This window comes from Oncorhynchus kisutch, linkage group LG16 (assembly GCF_002021735.2).
Source record: "Oncorhynchus kisutch isolate 150728-3 linkage group LG16, Okis_V2, whole genome shotgun sequence".
NCBI classification, from domain to species: domain Eukaryota; kingdom Metazoa; phylum Chordata; class Actinopteri; order Salmoniformes; family Salmonidae; genus Oncorhynchus; species Oncorhynchus kisutch.
Window position 1 is genome coordinate 39407702 of NC_034189.2, and position 16992 is coordinate 39424693.

At 50.6% G+C, this 16992-nt stretch overlaps 1 protein-coding gene across 2 annotated transcripts in view; it reads left to right on the top strand.

The window, feature by feature from the left end:
* The window catches only part of LOC109890677 (aryl hydrocarbon receptor-like), an 88104-nt gene that overhangs the window by 29241 nt on the left and 41871 nt on the right, over positions 1-16992 (top strand). For both annotated transcript variants that reach the window (XM_031792366.1, XM_031792365.1), the window contains 2 exons: positions 7924-8013; positions 14278-14401. In XM_031792366.1, the coding sequence (XP_031648226.1) occupies positions 7924-8013; positions 14278-14401 (214 nt within the window). The remainder of the gene's footprint in view (positions 1-7923; positions 8014-14277; positions 14402-16992) is intronic.

Genomic DNA, 16992 nt, shown 5'->3' on the forward strand with positions numbered 1-16992 from the left:
TCTATTTCTATGGGGGAAAGTTGAGTACTGCTGGTGCTTATTGGCAGATTGGGCTCTTTCCTTAACATACAGGATCTCAGCCTAGAAAGAAAAGGTTGTACCAGGCCTGCTGAGACCAGCTGATTAGTTTGGACTTGTTTAGAGTAGCTTCAAAAGTTATGTCCATGCCATAGCATACTTTGGTGCCATCATTCATCCCCAACTTAAAGAGACATTGCTCTATTCTGTCCTGCACTTACAGGGGCCTATTTGGCCCTGCACTTAAAGGGACAGCGCTCTATTCTGCCCTGTTCTTTGAGACTGTATTAACAGTTAACTAATGAAACAAATACCAAAATATTGTTTTTGAGTGGAATTGTCCTTTAAAGGGACAATGCTCTATATTCTGCCCTGCTCTGTGCTCTGTACTGGATTTTCAGTCAGGGGAGATGTGATCTGCTTCATCTGCAGGACCCCCCCCCCCCCCTGTTGTGCCATCATGCAGAGTCACACCGTGCCAGAACAGTCAACACAAAATCTCTTAAGACAGGCTGAGCTATAGAGGGAGGGAGGGAGGGAGGGAGGGAGGGAGGGAGGGAGGGAGGGAGGGAGGGAGGGAGGGAGGGAGGGAGGGAGGGAGGGAGGGAGGGAGGGAGGGAGGGAGGGAGGGAGGGAGAAAGAGAGAGAGAGAGAGAGAGAGGCTTTGAGGGGAGGAAATGAGGGAACTATTGTATTTGAGAGAGAAAGAATGGTAAATGGAGAGAGAGGGGGAAAGAGAGAGAGAGAGAGAGAGAGAGATGCTAAATGAAGGCGAGGTCGTTATTCATGACATTGCTGTTGAGAGGGCCGGAAAGAGAAGGGAGGAGAAGAGAAGAGATGGGGGAGCGGTGGAGAGGAAAGGAGATGGGGGAGCGGTGGAGAGGAGAGGAGATGGGGGAGCGGTGGAGAGGAGAGGAGATGGGGGAGCGGTGGAGAGGAGAGGAGATGGGGGAGCGGTGGAGAGGAGAGGAGATGGGGGAGCGGTGGAGAGGAGAGGAGATGGGGGAGCGGTGGAGAGGAGAGGCTATTTCTGACCAGGGCTGGCTGTCTTGCTATGTTCTATTTCAGACACTTGGCCATGAATTATAGAGTGACTGTGAGGACATCCATTATTGAAAAGGGCGGTCAAATGAGAGCAGAAAGGTGTTTGATATTCTCCATGTAGCCTAATGTACTTGACCTTTCTTTAGTCCACGTCATTCAGGTTACTTTTTCAGTGGATCAAAATATAATTCCACAAGCATTTGAAGTTCACTAAAGGCATGGGAGAATCAATATCAGTACAACATCAGTACAATATCAGTATATGCCAAAAAGTAAAACAACTGATTGTACAAAAAAGGAATGCACCCTTGTGTGTTCCCTATGGCCTGCCAGTCTGTGACATTGTTTGCCCAACCATACTGTGCCAGTGTTTGGCCTGCCATACTGTGCCAGTGTTTGCCCTACCATACTGTGCCAGTGTTTGGCCTGCCATACTGTTCCAGTGTTTGGCCTGCCAGTCTGTGCCAGTGTTTGCCCTACCATACTGTGCCAGTGTTTGCCCTACCATACTGTTCCAGTGTTTGGCCTGCCAGTCTGTGCCAGTGTTTGCCCTACCATACTGTTCCAGTGTTTGGCCTGCCTGTCTGTGCCAGTGTTTGGCCTACCATACTGTTCCAGTGTTTGGCCTGCCTGTCTGTGCCAGTGTTTGGCCTGCCTGTCTGTGCCAGTGTTTGGCCTGCCATACTGTGCCAGTGTTTGGCCTACCATACTGTTCCAGTGTTTGCCCTGCCGGTCTGTGCCAGTGTTTGGCCTACCATACTGTGCCAGTGTTTGCCCTGCCAGTCTGTGCCAGTGTTTGGCCTACCATACTGTTCCAGTGTTTGCCCTGCCATACTGTTCCAGTGTTTGCCCTACCATACTGTGCCAGTGTTTGCCCTACCATACTGTGCCAGTGTTTGCCCTACCATACTGTTCCAGTGTTTGCCCTACCATACTGTGCAAGTGTTTGCCCTACCATACTGTGCCAGTGTTTGGCCTGTCAGTCTGTGCCAGTGTTTTGCCTGCCATACTGTGCCAGTGTTTGGCTTGCATGTCTGTGCCAGTGTTTGGCCTGCCATACTGTTCCAGTGTTTGGCCTGCCTGTCTGTGCCAGTGTTTGGCCTGCCTGTCTGTGCCAGTGTTTGGCCTGCCATACTGTACCAGTGTTTGCCCTACCATACTGTGCCAGTGTTTGGCCTGTCAGTCTGTGCCAGTGTTTTGCCTGCCATACTGTGCCAGTGTTTGGCTTGCATGTCTGTGCCAGTGTTTGGCCTGCCATACTGTTCCAGTGTTTGGCCTGCCTGTCTGTGCCAGTGTTTGGCCTGCCTGTCTGTGCCAGTGTTTGGCCTGCCATACTGTGCCAGTGTTTGGCCTACCATACTGTTCCAGTGTTTGCCCTGCCAGTCTGTGCCAGTGTTTGGCCTACCTGTCTGTGCCAGTGTTTGGCCTGCCAGTCTGTGCCAGTGTTTGGCCTGCCAGTCTGTGCCAGTGTTTGGCCTGCCTGTCTGTGCAAGTGTTTGGCCTGCCAGTCTGTGCCAGTGTTTGGCCTGCCTGTCTGTGCCAGTGTTTGGCCTGCCTGTCTGTGCCAGTGTTTGGCCTGCCATACTGTTCCAGTGTTTGCCCTGCCAGTCTGTGCCAGTGTTTGGCCTACCATACTGTGCCAGTGTTTGGCCTACCATACTGTTCAAGTGTTTGCCCTACCATACTGTGCCAGTGTTTGCCCTACCATACTGTGCCAGTGTTTGCCCTACCATACTGTGACATTGTTTGCCCTACCATACTGTGGCAGTGTTTGCCCTACCATACTGCGACATTGTTTGCCCTACCATACTGTGGCAGTGTTTGGCCTGCCATACTGTGCCAGTGTTTGGTCTGCCATACTGTTCCAGTGTTTGCCCTACCATACTGTGCCAGTGTTTTCCCTACCATACTGTGCCAGTGTTTGGCCTGCCAGTCTGTTCCAGTGTTTGGCCTGCCATACTGTTCCAGTGTTTGCCCTACCATACTGTGCCAGTGTTTGCCCTACCATATTGTGACATTGTTAGCCCTACCATACTGTGCCAGTGTTTGGCCTGCCATACTGTGCCAGTGTTTGGCCTGCCATACTGTTCCAGTGTTTGCCTTACCATACTGTGCCAGTGTTTGCCCTACCATACTGTGCCAGTGTTTGCCCTACCATACTGTGCCAGTGTTTGACCTACCATACTGTTCCAGTGTTTGCCTTACCATACTGTGCCAGTGTTTGCCCTACCATACTGTGCCAGTGTTTGCCCTACCATACTGTGCCAGTGTTTGACCTACCATACTGTTCCAGTGTTTGCCCTACCATACTGTGCCAGTGTTTGCCCTACCATACTGTGCCAGTGTTTGTCCTACCATACTGTTCCAGTGTTTTCCCTACCATACTGTGCCAGTGTTTGGCCTGCCAGTCTGTGCCAGTGTTTGGCCTGCCATACTGTGCCAGTGTTTGGCTTGCAAACTGTGCCAGTGTTTGGCCTGCCATACTGTGCCAGTGTTTGGCCTGCCAGTCTGTGCCAGTGTTTGGCCTGCCATACTGTGCCAGTGTTTGGCCTGCCTGTCTGTGCCAGTGTTTGGCCTGCCTGTCTGTGCCAGTGTTTGGCCTGCCATACTGTGCCAGTGTTTGGCCTACCATACTGTTCCAGTGTTTGGCCTGCCAGTCTGTGCCAGTGTTTGGCCTGCCTGTCTGTGCCAGTGTTTGGCCTACCATACTGTTCCAGTGTTTGACCTGCCTGTCTGTGCCAGTGTTTGGCCTGCCATACTGTTCCAGTGTTTGCCCTGCCAGTCTGTGCCAGTGTTTGCCCTGCCAGTCTGTGCCAGTGTTTGGCCTACCATACTGTTCCAGTGTTTGCCCTGCCAGTCTGTGCCAGTGTTTGGCCTACCATACTGTTCCAGTGTTTGCCCTGCCAGTCTGTGCCAGTGTTTGGCCTACCATACTGTTCCAGTGTTTGCCCTACCATACTGTGCCAGTGTTTGCCCTACCATACTGTGCCAGTGTTTGTCCTACCATACTGTTCCAGTGTTTTCCCTACCATACTGTGCCAGTGTTTGGCCTGCCAGTCTGTGCCAGTGTTTTCCCTACCATACTGTGCCAGTGTTTGGCCTGCCAGTCTGTGCCAGTGTTTGGCCTGCCATACTGTGCCAGTGTTTGGCTTGCATATCTGTGCCAGTGTTTGGCCTGCCATACTGTGCCAGTGTTTGGCCTGCCAGTCTGTGCCAGTGTTTGGCTTGCATATCTGTGCCAGTGTTTGGCCTGCCTGTCTGTGCCAGTGTTTGGCCTGCCAGTCTGTGCCAGTGTTTGGCCTGCCATACTGTGCCAGTGTTTGGCCTGCCATACTGTGCCAGTGTTTGGCCTGCCTGTCTGTGCCAGTGTTTGGCCTGCCTGTCTGTGCCAGTGTTTGACCTGCCATACTGTGCCAGTGTTTGGCCTACCATACTGTTCCAGTGTTTGCCCTGCCAGTCTGTGCCAGTGTTTGGCCTACCATACTGTTCCAGTGTTTGCCCTGACAGTCTGTGCCAGTGTTTGGCCTACCATACTGTGCCAGTGTTTGCCCTGCCAGTCTGTGCCAGTGTTTGGCCTACCATACTGTCCCAGTGTTTGCCCTACCATACTGTGCCAGTGTTTGCCCTACCATACTGTGCCAGTGTTTGCCCTACCATACTGTGACATTGTTTGCCCTACTATACTGTGGCAGTGTTTGGCCTGCCATACTGTGCCAGTGTTTGGTCTGCCATACTGTGGCAGTGTTTGGCCTGCCATACTGTGCCAGTGTTTGGTCTGCCATACTGTTCCAGTGTTTGCCCTACCATACTGTGCCAGTGTTTGCCCTACCATACTGTGCCAGTGTTTGGCCTGCCAGTTTGTTCCAGTGTTTGGCCTGCCATACTGTTCCAGTGTTTGCCCTACCATACTGTGCCAGTGTTTTCCCTACCATACTGTGACATTGTTTGCCTACCATACTGTTCCAGTGTTTGCCCTGCCAGTCTGTGCCAGTGTTTGGCCTACCATACTGTTCCAGTGTTTGCCCTGCCAGTCTGTGCCAGTGTTTGCCCTGCCAGTCTGTGCCAGTGTTTGGCCTGCCAGTCTGTGCCAGTGTTTGGCCTGCCATACTGTTCCAGTGTTTGCCCTGCCAGTCTGTGCCAGTGTTTGGCCTGCCAGTCTGTGCCAGTGTTTGGCCTGCCATACTGTTCCAGTGTTTGCCCTGCCAGTCTGTGCCAGTGTTTGCCCTGCCAGTCTGTGCCAGTGTTTGGCCTGCCATACTGTTCCAGTGTTTGCCCTGCCAGTCTGTGCCAGTGTTTGGCCTGCCAGTCTGTGCCAGTGTTTGCTGTCACTCTGTCAGGGGGCATACATCCAGACCAGATGACATACAGGCTGGGAAAACAAACAACTAGCTGTGCCATGTTGCAGACTGGGACAGGCTTGCTCTCTCCCTCTCTGATCTTTCAACCAGCCTCTTTCCCTCTATCCATTCCCCGTTCTCTCTATCATTCCCTTGTCCTGTTTTTTCTCTCTCAATCTCTCTCTCACTCCATCTCTCTCTTTTTCATATCCCTCTCTCTTTCAATCTCCCTTCATCCTTCCTTCCTCTCTCGTGAGCTATCCTCTCTCTCCATTCCCAGTGCGCCTCTCACATCCCCTTGCCACTCTGTGTGTTGTTCTGTCTGCTGACGGCCGCTATAACTACAGCAGGCAGCGTTCTTTCATCCTGGACAAGTGCATGATGTCCACAGCCCCATGAAATATGAAAAATACATTTTTGATCAAGATTTTTGGTGACTGCCCAAGTTCCTCCCACCACCCCCCAGGGAGGGGGCTGTGTGGTCTTCAGCTAGACAGAATAATCTAAATATTTATACAGAGAGCCTGAACACCGCTCTGCTTTCTGAGTGTTTATGTACAATGTACGGGCGTCGGGCCACGGAGATAGAACTAGGAAGTGGAGGACGGGGCTGCTGAGGAGAGATGGAAGGACTTACAGATGGCCTGGGGTGACAGTGGGGGTGGCAGCTTTCTGGGTATTTTTTGAGAGAGCGTAGGGCCTGCATAATAAAGAAGAAACTGTATGAGCCGGCAGCTGCGAGGCTCCCCGGGATCCCATGGATGTCAGGGTTTCAGACAGGACTAGGAGCCTTCAGGTTTAAAGACAGAAATAAAGGCAGGCCAGGACGAGCAGTTTGTGGCCCTTGAGTTCATTATAGCTTACCCAGACAAAAGCTAAGAAGTACTTTACACAACGCTAACTGGGGGATTATGATATTGGGTCTGCCAGGTAGAATTTGAATCATATAGCTATTTACTTGCAAAGGGGATGGGAGTCAACCAACCTGATATTATCTGGGTTATGTTTCTCTGGGTGCCATCCGTGGAAAAAGGCAGATAATGACCCGTGTATGGTAGGCTATGAGGCTATAGTTTCCATCCACTGTAGATTGTGTAATGGGGCTCTCGTTGCTGACATGTTGGAAATGAATATGATGGGGTATTCGAGGACGTGAGTGTCAGGACAGCTGCCCTGTAGTGCCATCGGTTGGTTTAGGGAACGTGTACCCACGCACGCATACACACCTAGAGCGAACAGAGTGACGGAATGACTCCTTTGCCCCTGAGCATTGTGGGGGAGATGGAATAGCAAAGTGTGAGACGCTCTGTATGGTTCTGTGACCTACACCCCCGCCCCCTCCCTTTCTCTCTCTCACCTCCCCCTCTTCCTCCCCTCCTCCCCATCTCCAGCCTGTCATTGTGTTCAGGTGACACGTCCTCAGAGTGGGGCGTCTTGCCTCTCCTCCTCCCCTCTCCTCCACTGCTCCTCTCCTCCCCCTCTCCTTCACAGCCTGAAGTGGTGTCATGCCCCTGTTTGCAGTTTCTCTTTTTTGTCGCCCTCTGTTTCCCCCCTCTGTCCCCCCCCTCCCCCCTCTGTCCCCCCCTCCCCCCTCTGCCCCCCCCCTCCCCTCTGTTCCCCCCCCATCTGTTTCCCAGCTCTGTTTCCCAACTCTGTTTCCTCCCTCTGTCCCCCCCCCTCTGTTTCCCCACCTCTGTTTCCCCCCCCCCTCTGTTTCCCAACTCTGTTTCCCCCCTCTGTTTCCCAACTCTGTTTCCCCCCTCTGTTTCCCAACTCTGCCCCCCCCTCTGCCCCCCCCCTCCCCCCTCTGTTTCCCCCCCATCTGTTTCCCAACTCTGTTTCCCAACTCTGTTTCCCCCCTCTGTCCCCCCCCTCTGTTTCCCCACCTCTGTTTCTCCCCCCCTCTGTTTCCCAACTCTGTTTCCCCCTTCTGTTTCCCCCCTCTGTTTCCCCACCTCTGTTCCCCCCCCCCCCCCCCTCTGTTTCCCAACTCTGTTTCCCACCTCTGTTTCCCCCCTCTGTCCCCCCCCCTCTGTTTCCCATCTCTGCCCCCCCCCTCTGTCCCCCTGCCCCCCCCCCCTCTCCCCCCCCCTCTGTTTCCCCCTCTGTCCCCCCCCCCCCCCTCTGTTTCCCACCTCTGTTTCCCACCTCTGTTTCCCCCTCTCTCAGTTGTGTCTGTCAGAATAGGCCAGGTTTGATAGGACCTCCCGTCCTCAGGAATCTGTCTTGTCTGTCTGCACGCTGTAGTCTGTCCTGCTGTTTTATACATGCTTGGTGTTGGCATTGAAATACAAGACACACCAAATGGCACAAATGTATCACTAGAATATGGGTTGTCACTGTCTTCTCGTGATGGACACCGGACACAATCATTCAGAAGCTGCTATTCATTTGTGTCAATCTCCTCTCTATCCTCTTTGTCCAGCCCCAAAATAATTGCACTCGCTAAACATCTTTGATAGCAGTACGCAGTGAGGGACATTCCCTAACTTCCTGTCTGTTGTGATTTGTTCTCCCTCCTCAGGCCCTTAATGGCTTTGTCCTGGTCATCACTGCAGAGGGGGTCATATTCTACTCCTCTCACACCATTCAGGATTACCTGGGATTCCACCAAGTAAGTCTCTACTGCTGATCACAGGGCTCGCAGCCACTCAAACCCACTGGCACACGCACCACACACACACACACTGCCGCTCAAACGCGCACACATCATACACACACACACACTTCCGCTCAAACGCGCACACACGCACGCACACACACACACACACGCAGCACACACACCGTACATCATACACACACACACTGCCGTTCAAGCACACACACGCACGCACACACACACGCGCACGCACACACACACACTGAGCAGAGAGAGGAGGATTGGGCCTGCCTACAGAGCCACAGCATGGCACAGAGGGAGTCTGGAAGAGGTTAGCCTCGGCCAAGCCAGTTGGACTAGGCTTTACATGACTCTGCCCTCATTCTATTTACTATAGAACGACCCAGGGAGTGCTGGGACACGGACTGAAAACTATAGTCCACCTGGTTTTTGTGCCAAACCCGGATCTAGCGCACCTGATTCTAATAATTATCTGGTTGATAAGCTGAATCAGGTTAGTTACAACTGGGGTGGAAGTGAAAACCTACAGGAGGGTAGCTCTCTAGGAACAGGGTGGGGAGTGAAAACCTACATGAGGGTAGCTCTCTAGGAACAGGGTTGGGAGTGAAAACCTACAGGAGGGTAGCTCTCCAGGAACCGGGTTGGGAGTGAAAACCTACAGGAGGGTAGCTCTCCAGGAACAGGGTTGGGAGTGAAAACCTACAGGAGGGTAGCTCTCCAGGAACAGGGTTGGGAGTGAAAACCTACAGGAGGGTAGCTCTCCAGGAACCGGGTTGGGAGTGAAAACCTACAGGAGGGTAGCTCTCCAGGAACAGGGTTGGGAGTGAAAACCTACAGGAGGGTAGCTCTCCAGGAACAGGGTTGGGAGTGAAAACCTACAGGAGGGTAGCTCTCCAGGAACAGGGTTGGGAGTGAAAACCTACAGGAGGGTAGCTCTCCAGGAACCGGGTTGGGAGTGAAAACCTACAGGAGGGTAGCTCTCCAGGAACAGGGTTGGGAGTGAAAACCTACAGGAGGGTAGCTCTCCAGGAACAGGGTTGGGAGTGAAAACCTACAGGAGGGTAGCTCTCCAGGAACAGGGTTGGGAGTGAAAACCTACAGGAGGGTAGCTCTCCAGGAACCGGGTTGGGAGTGAAAACCTACAGGAGGGTAGCTCTCCAGGAACAGGGTGGGGAGTGAAAACCTACAGGAGGGTAGCTCTCCAGGAACCGGGTTGGGAGTGAAAACCTACAGGAGGGTAGCTCTCCAGGAACAGGGTGGGGAGTGAAAACCTACAGGAGGGTAGCTCTCCAGGAACAGGGTTGGGAGTGAAAACCTACAGGAGGGTAGCTCTCCAGGAACAGGGTTGGGAGTGAAAACCTACAGGAGGGTAGCTCTCTAGGAACAGGGTTGGGAGTGAAAACCTACAGGAGGGTAGCTCCCCAGGAACAGGGTTGGGAGTGAAAACCTACAGGAGGGTAGCTCTCTAGGAACAGGGTTGGGAGTGAAAACCTACAGGAGGGTAGCTCTCTAGGAACAGGGTTGGGAGTGAAAACCTACAGGAGGGTAGCTCTCCAGGAACAGGGTTGGGAGTGAAAACCTACAGGAGGGTAGCTCTCTAGGAACAGGGTTGGGAGTGAAAACCTACAGGAGGGTAGCTCTCCAGGAACCGGGTTGGGAGTGAAAACCTACAGGAGGGTAGCTCTCCAGGAACAGGGTTGGGAGTGAAAACCTACAGGAGGGTAGCTCTCCAGGAACAGGGTTGGGAGTGAAAACCTACAGGAGGGTAGCTCTCCAGAAACCGGGTTGGGAGTTAAAACCTACAGGAGGGTAGCTCTCCAGGAACAGGGTTGGGAGTGAAAACCTACAGGAGGGTAGCTCTCCAGGAACAGGGTTGGGAGTGAAAACCTACAGGAGGGTAGCTCTCCAGGAACAGGGTTGGGAGTGAAAACCTACAGGAGGGTAGCTCTCCAGGAACCGGGTTGGGAGTGAAAACCTACAGGAGGGTAGCTCTCCAGGAACAGGGTTGGGAGTGAAAACCTACAGGAGGGTAGCTCTCCAGGAACAGGGTTGGGAGTGAAAACCTACAGGAGGGTAGCTCTCCAGGAACAGGGTTGGGAGTGAAAACCTACAGGAGGGTAGCTCTCCAGGAACCGGGTTGGGAGTGAAAACCTACAGGAGGGTAGCTCTCCAGGAACAGGGTGGGGAGTGAAAACCTACAGGAGGGTAGCTCTCCAGGAACAGGGTTGGGAGTGAAAACCTACAGGAGGGTAGCTCTCCAGGAACAGGGTTGGGAGTGAAAACCTACAGGAGGGTAGCTCTCTAGGAACAGGGTTGGGAGTGAAAACCTACAGGAGGGTAGCTCTCCAGGAACAGGGTTGGGAGTGAAAACCTACAGGAGGGTAGCTCTCTAGGAACAGGGTTGGGAGTGAAAACCTACAGGAGGGTAGCTCCCCAGGAACAGGGTTGGGAGTGAAAACCTACAGGAGGGTAGCTCTCTAGGATCAGGGTTGGGAGTGAAAACCTACAGGAGGGTAGCTCTCTAGGAACAGGGTTGGGAGTGAAAACCTACAGGAGGGTAGCTCTCCAGGAACAGGGTTGGGAGTGAAAACCTACAGGAGGGTAGCTCTCTAGGAACAGGGTTGGGAGTGAAAACCTACAGGAGGGTAGCTCTCCAGGAACCGGGTTGGGAGTGAAAACCTACAGGAGGGTAGCTCTCCAGGAACAGGGTTGGGAGTGAAAACCTACAGGAGGGCAGCTCTCCAGGAACAGGGTTGGGAGTGAAAACCTACAGGAGGGTAGCTCTCCAGGAACAGGGTTGGGAGTGAAAACCTACAGGAGGGTAGCTCTCCAGGAACCGGGTTGGGAGTGAAAACCTACAGGAGGGTAGCTCTCCAGGAACAGGGTTGGGAGTGAAAACCTACAGGAGGGTAGCTCTCCAGGAACAGGGTTGGGAGTGAAAACCTACAGGAGGGTAGCTCTCCAGGAACAGGGTTGGGAGTGCCCTGTAATACACTCTACTGCATCCTGCCCCTTCTTTGCCCCAACAGTTACAGCCAGAATGAGGGTGAACATAAATATGCTGCTGTACAGTGCCAACCTTCACCCAACACTGCCTTGTGTCCTTGCCTGACCTTTTGCCCCACCTCCGCCCCCCTCCGTTCCCTAGTCTTGCCCACAATGCCCTCTGGTACCCAGCCCTGCTCTGTGCTAAGCGCTTTAGCTTGTTTGAGTCAGGATTTCTACTGGATAAGGGTTTGATAACCCCGTCCAGAGAGGTCAAACGCAGGTTAATCAGTTAATAGGAGCTGATCTATAGCATATTTAATCACAGACCTCGATAAGCATGCATACTGTCTGTCCTACATTTGTTTAATTGAGTTATCCCCCAGCAGCTGATTAACTGCTCTCATAGCCTTATTTATTCAGGTTGGATCACCTTTTGATAACATCCATGCTTGTGTACACAGTTGGGTTAAGCTGTATTAGCAATTAATATCACCCGTTAAAGCTCTCTCTCTCTCTCTCTCTTTCCTTCTCCCTTTCCTTCTCTCTCTCTCTCTCGCTCCCTATTCCTCCCTTTCCTTCTCTCTCTCTCTCTCTCTCTCTCTCTCTTTCCTTCTCCCTTTCCTTCTCTCACTCCCTATTCCTCCCTTTCCTTCTCTCTCTCTCTCCCTATTTCTCCCTTTCCTTCTCTCTCTCTCTCTTTCCTTCTCCCTTTCCTTCTCGCTCTCTCTCCCCCTATTTCTCTCTTTCCTTCTCTCTCTCTCGCTCCCTATTCCTCCCTTTCCTTCTCTCTCTCTCTCTCCCTATTTCTCTCTTTCCTTCTCTCTCTCTCTCCCTATTCCTCTCTTTCCTTCTCTCTCTCTTTCCTTCTCTCTCTTTCTCTCTTTCTCCCTTTCCTTCTCTCTCTCTCTTTCCTTCTCCCTTTCCTTCTCTCTCTCTCTTTCCTTCTCCCTTTCCTTCTCTCTCTCTCTTTCCTTCTCCCTTTCCTTCTCTCTCTCTCTTTCCTTCTCCCTTTCCTTCTCTCTCTCTGTCTCGCTCCCTATTCCTCTCTTTCCTTCTCTATCTCTTTCTCTCTTTCTCCCTTTCCTTCTCTCTCTCTCTCTCTCTTTCCTTCTCCCTTTCCTTCTCTCTCTCTCCCCATTCCTCTCTTTCCTTCTCTCTCTCTCTTTCCTTTCTCTCTCTTTCTCCCTTTCCTTCTCTCTCTCTCTCTTTCCTTCTCTCTCTCTTTCCTTCTCTCTCTCTTTTTTCCTTCTCTCTCTTTCATTCTCTCTCTCTCTTTCCTTCTCTCTCTCCCTCTCTCTCTGCCTCTAGCACTCGCTTTCTTTCTCTCTGTGTTCATCAGTGGAGGCTGCTGAGGGGAGGATGGCTCATAATAATGGCTGGAAAGGAGCGAATGGAATGGGATCAAATGTATATGATTACCATTCCCTCAATTCCGCTCCAGCCATTACCACGCGCCCGTCCTCCCCAATTAAGGTGCCACCAACCTCCTGTGGTGTTTATACTGCTGTAACTGCAAGATGCTGAAGAATAAATGTTCCCACAGTGTGAACCACACCTCTCAGGCCTTGTTTCATTTCAACAACCATCACTTCACATCTACAGCGCTAACTGAAATCATTTTGGATGTGGCTGCCTGTTGTGGAGCTGTGTGTATGGTAATGCGAGGTAGCACTGAGATGCTAGTGTGACACGGAACCTCGGGCTGTGCTGTGACCATGTCACCACTCTCTGTGTCCATGTCACCAACTCTCTTGAGGTGGTCCAACTCATGCCCTAACCTTCCTCCTCACTGCAAGCCCACAAAACAAGGAGTTGAGTGTGTGTGTGTGTGTGTGTGTGTGTGTGTGTGTGTGTGTGTGTGTGTGTGTGTGTGTGTGTGTGTGTGTGTGTGTGTGTGTGTGTCAAATCAAAATCAAATCAAATCAAATTTATTTGTCATATACACATGGTTAGCAGATGTTAATGCGAGTGTAGCGAAATGCTTGTGCTTCTAGTTCCGACAATGCAGTAATAACGAACAAGTAATCTAACTAACAATTCCAAAAAAAACTACTGTCTTATACACAGTGTAAGGGGATAAAGAATATGTACATAAGGATATATGAATGAGTGATGGTACAGAGCAGCATAGGCAAGATACAGTAGATGATATCGAGTACAGTATATACATATGAGATGAGTATGTAAACCAAGTGGCATAGTTAAAGTGGCTAGTGATACATGTATTACATAAGGATGCAGTCGATGATATAGAGTACAGTATCTACGTATGCATATGAGATGAATAATGTAGGGTAAGTAACATTATATAAGGTAGCATTGTTTAAAGTGGCTAGTGATATATTTACATCATTTCCCATCAATTCCCATGATTAAAGTGGCTGGAGTAGAGTCAGTGGCATTGACAGTGTGTTGGCAGTAGCCACTCAATGTTAGTGGTGGCTGTTTAACAGTCTGATGGCCTTGAGATAGAAGCTGTTTTTCAGTCTCTCGGTCCCAGCTTTGATGCACCTGTACTGACCTCGCCTTCTGGATGACAGCGGGGTGAACAGGCAGTGGCTCGGGTGGTTGATGTCCTTGATGATCTTTATGGCCTTCCTGTAGCATCGGGTGGTGTAGGTGTCCTGGAGGGCAGGTAGTTTGCCCCCGGTGATGCGTTGTGCAGACCTCACTACCCTCTCGAGAGCCTTACGGTTGAGGGCGGTGCAGTTGCCATACCAGGCGGTGATACAGCCCGCCAGGATGCTCTCGATTGTGCATCTGTAGAAGTTTGTGAGTGCTTTTGGTGACAAGCCGAATTTCTTCAGCCTCCTGAGGTTGAAGAGGCGCTGCTGCGCCTTCTTCACGATGCTGTCTGTGTGAGTGGACCAATTCAGTTTGTCTGTGATGTGTATGCCGAGGAACTTAAAACTTGCTACCCTCTCCACTACTGTTCCATCGATGTGGATGGGGGGGTGTTCCCTCTGCTGTTTCCTGAAGTCCACAATCATCTCCTTAGTTTTGTTGACGTTGAGTGTGAGGTTGTGTGTGTGTGTGTGTGTGTGTGTGTGTGTGTGTGTGTGTGTGTGTGTGTGTGTGTGTGTGTGTGTGTGTGTGTGTGTGTGTGTGTGTGTGTGTGTGTGTGTGTGTGCACATCATCTTACTGATTCTACAGGAGTGAACTCAGTTGTGTTTAGATCATTTTTCAGCAAGTCAGACAATAGTTCCCAGTCCTATGTGCTGGTGCACGTGACCTTTCTAAAGACCTCTCTCTTTCTCTCCTTGTTCCAGACAGACGTGATGCACCAGAGTGTGTTTGATCTGATCCACACTGAGGACCAGCAGGAGTTTAGGAGGAACCTCCACTGGGCTCTCAACCCCCCGGCCGTGCACCAGCAGGTGGAGTCACCCCCAGGTCAGTCTTTCTCTGCGTCTCACTGTCTATTCCGGGCCGACCCATTTTCACAAATCTGTCCAAAGCCACTGTGAGCCTTTCACATTACTAAACTAAACTAAACTAAAAAGAAATGTCCTCTCACTGTCAACTGCGTTTATTTTCAGCAAACTTAACATGTGTACTGTAAATATTTGTATGAACATAACAAGATTCAGCAACTGAGACATAAACTGACATGTGACTAACAGACATTGAATAATGTGTCCCTGAACAAAGGGGGGGGGGGGTCAAAATCAAAAGTAACAGTCAGTATCTGGTGTGGCCACCAGCTACATTAAGTACTGCAGTGCATCTCCTCCTCATGGACTGCACCAGATTTGCCAGTTCTTGGTGTGAGACGTTACCCCACTCTTCCACCAAGGCACCTGCAAGTTCCCGGACATTTCTGGGGGGAATAGCCCTAGCCCTCACCCTCCGATCCAACAAGTCCCAGACGTGCTTAATGGGATTGAGATCTGGGCTCTTCGCTGGCCATGGCAGAACACTGACATTCCTGTCTTGAAGGAAATCACGCGCAGAACGAGCAGTATGGCTGGTGGCATTGTCATGCTGGAGGATCATGTCAGGATGAGCCTGCAGGAAGGGTACCACATGAGGGAGCAGTATGTCTTCCCTGTAACGCACAGCATTGAGATTGCCTGCAATGACAACAAGCTCAGTCCGATGATGCTGTGACACATCGCCCCAGACCATGATGGAACCTCCACCTCCAAATCGATCCCGCTCCAGAGTACAGGCCTCGGTGTAACGCTCATTCCTTTGTCGATAAACGCGAATCCGACCATCACCCCTGGTGAGACAAAGTCACGACTCGTCAGTGAAGAGCACTTTTAGCCAGTCCTGTCTGGTCCAGCGACGGCGGGTTTGTGCCCCTAGGCGACGTTGTTAATGGTGATGTCTGGTTAGGACCTGCCTTACAACAGGCCTACAAGCCCTCAGTCCAGCCTCTCTCAGCCTATTGCAGACAGTCTGAGCACTGAGGGAGGAATTGTGCATTCCTGGTGTAACTCGGGCAGTTGTTGTTGCCATCCTGTACCTGTCCCACAGGTGTGATGTTTGGATGTACCGATCCTGTGCAGGTGTTGTTACACGTGGTCTGCCACTGCGAGGACGATCAGCTGTCCATCCTGTCTCCCTGTAGCGCTGTCTTAGGCGTCTCACAGTACAGACATTGCAATGTATTGCCCTGGCCACATCTGCAGTCCTCATGCCTCCTTGCAGCATGCCTAAGGCACGTTCACACAGATGAGCAGGGACCCTGGGTATCTTTCTTTTGGTGTTTTTCAGAGTCAGTAAAAAGGGCTTGAGTGTCCTACGTTTTCATACCTGTGACCTTAATTGCCTACCATCTGTAAGCTGTTAGTGTCTTAACTTCTTGCGTCGAGCCATCCCGGATCCGGGATCGTGAATACAGCCTCAAGCTCATTACCATAATGCAACGTTAACTATTCATGAAAATCGCAAATTAAATTAAATTAATATGCTAGCTCTCAAGCTTAGCCTTTTGTTAACAACACTGTCATCTCAGATTTTCAAAATATGCTTCTCAACCATAGCAAAACAAGCATTTGTGTAACAGCTAGCGCAGCTAGCGTAGCATTTAGCGTTAGCATCAGCAGGCAACATTTTCACAAAAACCTGAAAATCATTCAAATAAAATCATTTACCTTTGAAGAACTTCAGATGTTTTCAATGAGGAGACTCTCAGTTAGATAGCAAATGCTCAGTTTTTCCTGAAAGATTATTTGTTTAGGAGAAATCGCTCCGTTTGGCTACCAAAAAAACCCGAAAAATCAGTCATCAAAACGCATAACTTTTTTCCAAATTAACTCCATAATATCGACTGAAACATGGTAAACGTTGTTTAGAATCAATCCTCAAGGTGTTTTTCACATATCTCTTCATGATATATCGTTCGTTGAAAGCCTCCTCTCTCCTCTCAATCACTGGATGACTGCGTGCAGCTTGTAGATTACGCACCAATTTAGACAAAGGACACCGGGCGGACCCCTGGTAAATGTAGTCTCTTATGGCCAATCTTCCAATGATATGCCTACAAATACGTCACAATGCTGCAGACACCTTGGAGAAACGATAGAAAGGGCAGGCTCATTCCCGGCGCATTCACAGCCATATAAGGAGACAATGGAAAACAGAGCCTCAAAAATTCTGCCCATTTCCTGGTTGAAGTTTCATCTTGGTTTTGCCTGTAGCATGAGTTCTGTGGCACTCACAGATAATATCTTTGCAGTTTTGGAAACGTTAGAGTGTTTTCTTTCCAAAACTGCCAATTATATGCATAGTCGAGCATCTTTTTGTGACAAAATATTGCGCTTAAAACGGGCATGTTTTTTAATCCATAAATTAAAAGAGCGCCCCCTATATCCAAGAAGTTAACGACCGTTCCACAGGTGCATGTTCATTAATTGTTTATGGTTCATTGAACAAGCATGGGAAACAGTGTTTAAACCCTTTACAATGAAGATGTGTGAAGTTATTTGGATTTTTATGAATTATCTTTGAAAGACATGGTCCTGAACAAGGGACGT